The 10,431-nt window shown below is 39.9% G+C and overlaps 1 protein-coding gene across 1 annotated transcript; it reads left to right on the top strand.

The window, feature by feature from the left end:
• The first annotated feature begins 2,135 nt into the window (after positions 1-2,135).
• LOC101306764 lies at positions 2,136-2,969 on the top strand. The gene has a single exon (XM_004289272.1). It carries the CDS (start codon positions 2,136-2,138, stop codon positions 2,967-2,969), a length of 834 nt encoding a protein of 277 aa, XP_004289320.1.
• Positions 2,970-10,431: the final 7,462 nt, after the last annotated feature.

Consider the following 10,431-nt stretch of genomic DNA (forward strand, 5'->3'; position numbering starts at 1 on the left):
AGCTTCTTGTAGCATCAAAGCATATTCTAGTTCCATATCCACGAAATTAAAACAGTCGAGCATCAAAATTCAAGGAACCAGAGCCTCAAACTGTCAAACATAATCTCATTTTTCCTTCATTTTTAGTTTTTTTTGTCAATATATAATTAATCTTATTAGTTCGTTTCCAGGGATGATTGATTATAATGTCATTATTTCTTGTTGTTGTAATGGGGAGGTTTTCTCCGCATATATATAACCCTGCGGTTTTGGTATATAGTGCTTGAGGATGTTGTTTCTTCTTAAGGTTAGCTGTAATAATGTATCGAGAATTTTAGAATATGTTAGGTCATATATAGTTGAACTCTATCAGTTCTTATCGACTATAATGTTTGTGTTTAGATAGGGAGATGAGTGAGGAATTAATTTCCACCATTCGTAACCCTCATGGTTTGTAACGTTCGATTCTATTTTGTAAAGTGTTTGCCTTTCTAAAAAATAAAAAAAATAAAAAATTATGTCTTTTGAACCATCCATTATATACATTAATTGCTTCCATTGACGTACCAAAGGAAAAAATACTTGAAAATATAATCAATTTGGGACAATCATAGTTTTGCCTGCAACAAAATCATTCTAGATTGTTTGCTTCTGATCCAGAACATGGCAGCCTTCCAAAATCGAACCTCGTCTACTCGCATCAGTATGACAGTGGCAGCTTGCTTGTGGGAGCGAATTATGGCAATCAATTGTATGGAGTTCTTGCAGTCTAGCTTGGGCTGTATGAAAACAAAGGCTATAGATCAATGGCCAGATTTGGGGAAACCTAAAGCTTCGGTGATGCACGATCTGATTTGGATTCGTCCGAGTCGGGCTTGGCACAAAGAGGATCCATGTTGGCTAGGTGAGATTACTAGGAGATTTTGGGATTGTGGGTATTCATATATTCCGACTTGGATAACGACAGAGAGCAGTGCAATGAGGATGCAGTGCTTGGTCGACGTCAAGGTCAGAGGTATGGTGGAAACGCTTGAGACGGTATGGTTGGAAGTGTGGAAGCTGTGGAAGGGTAGCATCTGATCTGGAATTGTAACGACACAACCAAACTACTAGAGGTTGTTGATGGAAGTGTGGAAGCTGTGGAAGGGTAGCATCCGATCTGGAATTACAACGACACAACCAAACTACTAGAGGCTGTTGATGGAAGTGGCCGGCAAAGCTTTTGTTCCGGAGTTGGTTGGCTAGCCCAAAGTAAATTGGAATCTGCATCCCAATGAATTTTGGGGGTCAAAAACAAATGGGACCTTATGGACTTGCGCTCAGTTGTAGTCAAATCTGATGAGCTCTATTTTGTTTTTGGGTATTGTATTTGGGATCCATGCGGCGTTATCCAACAAACTATGATCTGGTTTGATTCGACATCTTCATAGAAATCCAAGATTACCAGTGATCAAATGTTGAGTGTGCACTTATGTGGCAATCCTCTAAGCTTGGATCCGAAGGGCAACAAGAAAATGTAGTGTTGCTTCTATGTTGGTGCGTGAGCAGGTATAGATTGGAAGATTCGCTACATCCATATGGTTGTATGTTGCTAGGAGTGTCGCAATTGAGCGCCTTGGCTCTAGCAATATATATGCTTACTTAGTATCTTTTTGTGTCTAGTTTTTCATACTTTACTATGCTTACTCATAAGTGAGCTTATTGTCTAATGTAATGGGACGATATAACCTTTGAGGTTAATGTAAATCATAATTCTGGCCTTAAATTATCAATGAAACTTTCGTTTTGTTTAAAAAAATGTTTGAATATGAAAATTGTTGGTAGGTACAACATATGCAAGGGTGTAATTGTGAAGTACTCTGCAATTTGACCAAGTAAAACACCCTAAATTAGGATGTGATTTGATGAACACTTTGTGCCCAATGGAGCTGTACTCGATCTTTCACAACTCACAAAAACAACTCTCTCCTTTCTTTTCTTAGTTTGTAAGTTGTAACCTCCCAGCCTCCCCTTCACCCCTCAATTTTTACCCAATCAAACTACTTGCATGCCACCTCTTCTCATTTTTTTGCCATTCAGATTTCACATAGTTTCTCACTCTTATTATCTCCTTCATCATCCACCCTCTCCATTTGTGAACCGCTCCCCCTTTTACAATGGAGGAGCGGGGCCCACCTGCAACCGGCGCCGACGACCTCAATGACGACCCAGCTACAATGGAGGAGCGCGGCCCACCTGCAACCGGCGCCGACGACATCAACGACGACCCAGCTCCCGCGTCAGAGACACAACTAGTACCATATGGCCCGACCCCCAACGATACCTATGTAATCCATTTCCCTAAAGACCAAATCTACCGTGTGCCGCCCCCTGAAAATGCCATACTCGTCGAGAAGCACCGGCCGGTGACCAAGAAGAAAACGTCATGCAAGACTTGGTGTTTGGCGTTCCTTGTCATTTTCCTTGTCCTGTTCTTCATAGCCGGCATAACCGTGGTGACATGGTACTTCGTTTTGAGCCCTAAAACGCCTACATTCTCTATAACGCAGATGAACGTGAAGAAACCATCCAGCAACGATTCAGATGTAGGATATGAGATCTTCTTGAGAGCTGTGAACCCTAATGATAAGATGAGCATACGTTTTGAAAGTGATGAAACTTCTCTTTCAAACGGGGAAAAGGGCATTGCTAAGGGGAAATATCCATCTAATGAACTAGATGGTGATCAGTCGGACGACGTAAAACTTGTTCTAAGCGGAGCAATTACAGCGTTGCCTGACGACGTCCAGGATAGCATAGGAGATACTAGTTCGAACAAGACGTCACCGTTGTCCCTAAATCTGAAAATGAGTGACCTTCCTCTACATATCAAGTATGGATTCTTTAAGAGTTGGGATAAGAAAGCGGAAGTCGAATGCAAATTCAAGGTGGACAAATTTGGGTCGAGTACAAAGATCCTTGAGCAAGATTGTGATACCACATTGAAATGAAGGAGATGATACTTGGGAAAGGTGGTGATGATATATCTGTTTTTAATTTTCTCAATTGTGTTCTTGTTTGCTTCATTAATGGAGGAAGGTGACAAGATCGATCTTCGTTCTGCAATGTGATGCTTATCAATCATCATTTTAACTAGCAAGACCTCATGCCTCTATGCTTAAATTTGCTCTTCGATCTTTCTTTTTTTTATTCTTCTGTTTTGTAATCTTTTTTTTTGTAGAGATCGGAATAACTTCTTTCAATTGATGGAAGCCGCAATTATCAAACATGCATAACAAATATAGTCAGACAGCACGTACAGTATATAAAGGAAAATGCTTCTACATGTACGGAGATCGATTCAGGCTAGCTTCATTATCAACTTGCTCTTCATAGAACAGCACATATCTCCATAATTAAGTTGAGATAATCTCTTAAATATATATATATATATATATATATATATATATATATATATATATCAGTATCGTAATGANGTAGCTAAGTTAATCATATGCTTGGTCCCCCAAAACTTACCTTTAACCGGAAATTACCGGGACGGTTCCCGAACCTTACGGCCTAAAGGAATTGTAAACGGGGGTTTTAAAGTTTAGTAATAATTTATTCAAGGGTTCCGAAATACCCCTCCTCGGGTTCGATGAGCTATTTATTCTAATACCCTACCGTTTGGGTTTCGTTGACCCTACTTCGTATCTACTTATCCCACAATTTACTTATACTTGTTCTACCCAAACGTACTCATCATCATTTTTTNTTTTTTTTTTTTTTGTTTTTTATTTGTAAAGTACTCATCAGTCATTTACTTAGTAAGAAAATTTAGTATTTAAAGGGTAAAAAAAAAAAAAAAAGGTGCTGTGGGAGAAATAAATTGAGAGAGAGAATCTGGGGAGAATATCGTTGTATTTTATTCATAGAATAAACCTCTATATATAGAGGATACAATACATAAGGAAAATACATATATTCGTATTACAACATTGATATCGAATCCTATTCTGATTCTACTTTGACTAAGACACACACACTAAATCATATTTCCTTAAACACTTCCTATTGTGTTGTGTCAAAGTAATATGATACATTCAGATGCATTCCATGTTGCCTCATTCAAAACTTTGTCAAGTAACAATAAAACCACATGGGCAAAAATAACCTTGGTCGAAGGAACAAAAAGAGTACAATTCACATTTGAAATTAACATGTATGTGTCAGACTCCCCTTGATGTCTGCACCTCCCCTTGATTCTTACAATCATGGGAGCTTTAGATAAATTAAGCATATCAATGCTTTAGACATGTGTTTCAAATGTGACCTTAGGCAATGATCTAGTAAAAAGATATGTCATATTATCCTCATATCTAACTTGTTTCACTTTGAGCATGAGGAAAACTTATTTTTTGCTGATCACGTACATGATATATACTTGGTGTTGTCACTTTTGGTAAAACATTACTTCATATATCGAATGCAAGTATCATTAACCTCATAAAAATATGTAGGTTTATCTGTTGGAAACTTTAAACCATTTGCTCTTAGAATATGTGTAATTATAGGCTTCAACCATATACACTCACGAACAATTTCGTGTAGAGCAATCATCTAGACATCATTCAAAGATGTAGTGAAAAAAGTCTATTTTGTTCACCAAGATATCACGGTGTTTCTCAACACATAACTCATCCGGAAACAACAATAATATGGGTCATAAAGATACCCGATATCAGCAAATCCTACCAAAACATCACAAATATTTGGTGGAATGAGTAGAAGGCTGCCCAAGAACTCTGTTTACACCCAAAATTAAAATTAATATTTTACTAGACAGTAATTATCTATATGAATATTAATTAAATTCATGGTCCACACCGGCGAGCCCGAAATATTAGGTTTACTAGTGATGGCCCACCAACAGAAGTATGCGAGCTAGTCGGTAAAGCTCGCGTGAGTCTAGGAGTTTGCATGCGAAGAAACTAGCATGCGAGCTGTGCAGAAGCCTTCACACACATGGAGTGAAGAATCCATGCGAACTGGAAAAAGTTTGTATGCGAGGAGATCTTCTTGCATTTGAAGTGGATGACTTTGCATAAGAGAGGGAGTCTTGGACGTGGACTTTGCATAGAAGACATATGGATGCGTGCGAGAAAGTAGTTGCATTTGAAAGGGATAAGGATATGTTAGCATTTAGATGTGGTAGAGCAGGACAGAAGCAAATACTTATCCTTAATTGTTGTTTAATAAGGAATGATCATATGTGCAACATGGATACATGAGGTCCGGTGTGTGCATGGCGGAGTCTATATACATGCGAGATGAGTTCGCCTAAGAAAAAGAGACCAAAGGGGCGCGAGCTGATTTAATGTTTAATTGAAGAAGGGAGCCAACACTAATCCCTAATTTCTCCGTGCATGTTAAGGAGTTTGCATTTGAATGTTATTCCTTAATTGCATGAGTATAGGTACGTGCACATCTAGATTACACGTCCAGAAGGTTTCCAAGTCTTCACCAAGTATTCGCGGGCTATCCTACAGTCTAGAATATGATCATATCAAGAGGCAACAATCATGTTGCCTACAATATCTTAACGTTAAAGACTTCTACAAGTCTTTGACATGCATGCTTTGGGCCAATACCTGTGACCCTAAAATAAGTCTATATAAAGGAGTTCGAGGATATGGTTTATCTCTCTCTACACACTCTACAATTTACAAACACAACTACAAATTCTCGACCTAGTAGAAACTCGAAGCTAAAGCATCTTGCCTTAGCACCCTTTTATTTTTTAGGCTCTCCGGAGTCTTTGCCTTTACTTTCCAGGTTCCGTGGAGCCTTTGCACCTTTACTTATCAAGCTTCTGGAGCTTCTTGTTCTCATTTTCCATTCCTTTGGTTGCTCTGCTCACTACAAACCGCGACTATCGATATTGGTGGCGGAGAAGCTACATATTGTAAATCCTCGTCCACGAGGTCGCACCGGAGCCCTACTTTCGTTTGATTAGAAGTACAGATCAGCGCACTACAACAACAACCCTACTACATTCCCGCATCCCATCCCTAGAAGCATTGACTGCTACCATCTCTCTCTCCTTGTTGAGGATCGTGGCCAAAACAAACTCAAAACAAGAGTTTGCATCTAAAATCAGATTCACGCGTGGCATGACCTTCGTGTACTAAATCAGTCATAACTTCCTGCTCAAAATAGATATGGATGAACTGTAAAAAGTTCTAGAAACTACACATCCGTGGTTTTCCAACCATATATTATTCATAATCATATTCGTCCTGAGCTGATCACAAAGATCTGTCGAAGTAGACTGAACTGTAAAAATAGATTTTTCTGATTTTGCCTTTAATGCGTTTTTCTTCACGCATGGCTTGCGGCAATGGCTATGTGATGCAAATCATCATGCCATATACTCTCTTCTATTTGTAGGGTATAATAAGTCCAAAAATATCATGAGTATCCGAAGATTATTTTTATGCCAATCCATAGGCAATGCGTGGGCGCATAGCTAAATCTAACTAGCAAGTTCACATTATGGATGAGATGTCGAGTCTTGTATATTTTTCTCAGTACAATAATGCGCTTATTGTACTTATACTAGGCATTCAGCCTCTAAAACGTGTTCGCCATCATCCCATGGACGAAACGTATCCCTTTAAGGGTCAAGACTACGAACGATCATGGGAATACTTATAGGCCCACTTTATCATCATTAGAGTGTCTTAATATTTAATAATGTAAGCCGATTAATGGACAATACCATCATTATGGTGCTCGAATTCTAGTTCGAGACAAAACCATATATTCCCAAGATCATTTATCTCAAAATTTTCGGATTTCAAATCCATAGCGGTATCTCTTAGTTCATCAAGAGTCCATTAAAATTCATGTCATCGACGTAAACCGCAATAATGAAAATACGGAACTTGTCCTTTTTAATAAACACGCATGGGCATAATTCATCATCCCTTCCCAATCAAGTTGTCACTTAGGGAACGTTTCAACCTTATTGTAAACGTGCTCCGTGGTCTAGAGCCACTTGATTTGGGTAAATGAAGTCCATCTTAGACCTTCATGTATATCTCTTAACTAAGATCCCCATAGAGGTATGTTGTGACCACATTCTTAGCTGCAAGTCAAATTTTTCAGAAACTACCAAACTGACAAAGTAGTGGAGTGCAATAACATCCATTATGAGAGAATATGTCTCATCGTAGTCGATTCCAGGGTAACATGACAAGTCTTGCGCCATGAGGCGAGTCAATAATTATGCCTTCTTACAAGGACTTATTAAACTGATAAGCTTTACACTTGGTGGTGTAGGCATCACCAACCCAAATACTTTTCTTTCAACTTAGCCTGGATCGCTTCTTTCCTTTTAGGCTAATTTACTACGTTTGCATTTTTGCAACGAAGCAAGGTTCGATATCTGATCAATATCCCACGTCCTCATGTTGTCAAGATCCATCTCGAATTTCACCCTGAAATCCGAAGTAAATTCGGCATAACCCTAAATCCTGCGGGGACCACCTCTATGGAAAGTTTACCGAAAATTCGACATAACCTCCCTTGAAAATGGACAACTCTTCCTAATAAAACCTGCATACACTTCTGATAAACCAAATCCAACCTTAAACTCCTGGAGCTTTCATGTTTCCCCAAATCACAACATCTCCCACTTATTTACGAACTTTAATAAGAATAATCCCACAACCAACAATCACAGTTCAGAGCAATTCTAATTGAGAGGAAATGAACTAGAAATTTAGAAATGAGTGGAAGCTATACTATTGACTATGTCTCTTCTCCATGTACGTCCGACCTTAACTATGCTAATCTGCAAACTGGGCATTTTTAAAATGAAGAGCCCAGGGGCAAACATTTGAAACCGTTAGAGTGAGTGGACAAAAACAAATTAATAAATAAAATATCTATGTTTTCCCAAATCAATTTCCAAGGAAAAATTGAATGCATGCTGCAATGCTGCAAGCGATAAAACTTTAATCTCATAAAATATCGAGCCTCTCAGGCGCTAAAATACATGTATGTATTTACACACGTTCATACTCCCTATATAAATTTATGGGTCTATATAAGGCTACTACGCTCGCGTCCAACGCTCACGTCACGCCTTAATGCGGTGCTACTTTACGCCATTAAGGTGGACAGACGGGTGTATAAATATGTGTCCATACCCCCTATATGAATTAAACACTCATATAGGGCTACTACGCTCACGTCCAAACACTCACGTCAAACCATAATGCGGCTATATGCTACGCCATTAAGGTGGACAGACACATATGACTAGCTAGCCTTTATATACATACTCTTCTCAATATACATATTTATACTCATCGAAAAATCTCATTTTTCGGTAACTCTCCAAGAGAAATAAAAGCGTCAAAAATTAAATGACGTCAAAACTCCAACAATTTAAATGTTCAACCATGACCATAGCATGCATATTATTTAAAACAAAAGTCCACTCACAACTTTAGGCCTAAACCTGACGTCGATCCGTGGTCTCTTCTGTTTGAGCCTCCTCACGTCCTGTTTCCAAATGTAAAATTAATTTCCCAACTAAAAATCCAAATACTTATACAAAATAGGCAAAATAAACATGAGCCGTAACAACGCTCATTCTCGCCTAACTTCGATATTCCTAAATCGAAACAATCCAAACTTTAATACCATAATCGGCAGCCGTAAATACAACCTCCCCTAGAATAACGACTTAAAACCTACGGCCGGATTCCACATTAATTAACCGTCAAAAATACCAAACTTCAGAAATTCACAAACCTATCCAAAACTCATCCAAAAATTCCATAATTCACATCAATAAACTCCCCTTAATATTCCACATTTAAAACCATAAAAATCTCCCAAACAGCGACGGCCAGAGGCCGACTCCGGCGACCTCCAATGCCTATGAAATTTTGATAGCATCTTTCTCTCAACTCACTCTACAACTTCCTTAACTAGCACAACACCTAATTCCAAGCCTAACTAGGTCAATCGAACGAAAACATCCATAAATCCCTAGAACTTCAATTAAACATCTCTTTTTATCAAGACCGAAATAAGTCGATTCCTTTTGAGGGATCACTAACCTTGATGAGAGCTACAAGATGAGTTAAAAATCACGAGCTATGGTGGCCGGAGGTGAGAGCTCCGACGAAGAAGCAGTCGACGTTTCCGGTGGTTTTCTCCTCTCTAACGGCCCTACCGAAGAGAGAAGAGGTGGTGGGGTTCCGAATTGGGCTAGAGCGGCGGTAGGCGATGGTCGGAAGTCGGGGGGGGGGAGGAGAGGGAGAGAGAAGAGAAAGAGGAGCAAAAAAAAAGAAGGAAGAAAAAATGGGCCTCTCCTCTAACCCGGTCCAACACCTTAAACAAAACCCCAACTCCCAAAAATTAACACCCCAAAATAATACCCCAAATAAAAAATTACCTCTTACTGGCTAAAATTTACCATTTTTACCGTCGTCAAATTTTTCTCTTACGAATAGTTCTTCTGAAATAATTGTCCCTCAAAATATCTCTAGGGACTTTTGAAACCATAAACTTGATGACAAAAACTGTCACATCCCGACCTTTATATTTTTACCTTATTTACTAGCGTGATTATAATAAGAATTTTACCGTCTTGATCATTGAATTAATAGTTAATTGGTCCCTAGAGGGGTTTCGGGGACGATTATGTGCGGAGGATTATTCGTATGAGGAAAATACGACGACGGTAAAAATAGTAATTTTAGCTAGTAAAAGGTAATTTTTATTCGGGTATTATTTTTTTCGGGGTGTTTTATTTTAGAATTGGATAGTATATAGGTGATGGACCGCCGGTTTGGGGTGTGAGGCCCAAACCCATTCTCTTTTCCTCCCGATTTTCTCTCCTCACCCACTCCCGCACCCGAGCCCTCCCGCTGCCGGATTTCCGACCGCCAGACCGCCGCCGTCCGACCGCCCCAGACCGCCGCACCGGTCCCAATCGAACGGCCTCCAACCCAGCTTCCATTCTAGGCCGGTAGCAGCCCCCCTAGCGCCGCCGTGAGAGAGCGGTGCCGCCCGAAAGGATAGGCTGCCCCGAACTTCCGGTCGCCGGAACTCCCTCCTCCGGCCACCAATCCGGACAAGCTTGGTACGGTTTTGTAGCCCTCCTCCCGTGCAGCAACCCCTCCAAGCAGCTCCCTCCCTGTTGAGCTAGGTAAGGAGAAATGTGGAGTTGAAATTTCTAGGGCTTTTAAGTTGTTTTCGTTCGATTAGCCTAGTTAGGCTTGGAATTGGGTGATGTGTTGGTCATGAAAGTTGTAGAGCATGATGAGAGGATTATTCTGTCAAAATTTCATAGGTTTTGGAGGTCGCCGGAATTTGGGCCTTCCGGGCCGCCGGCTGCCGGCGGCGCCGTCGCCGGTTAGGAGATTTTTTAGGGGTTTTAAGTGTGGAATA

Source organism: Fragaria vesca, linkage group LG1 (assembly GCF_000184155.1).
Source record: "Fragaria vesca subsp. vesca linkage group LG1, FraVesHawaii_1.0, whole genome shotgun sequence".
NCBI classification, from domain to species: Eukaryota; Viridiplantae; Streptophyta; class Magnoliopsida; order Rosales; family Rosaceae; genus Fragaria; species Fragaria vesca.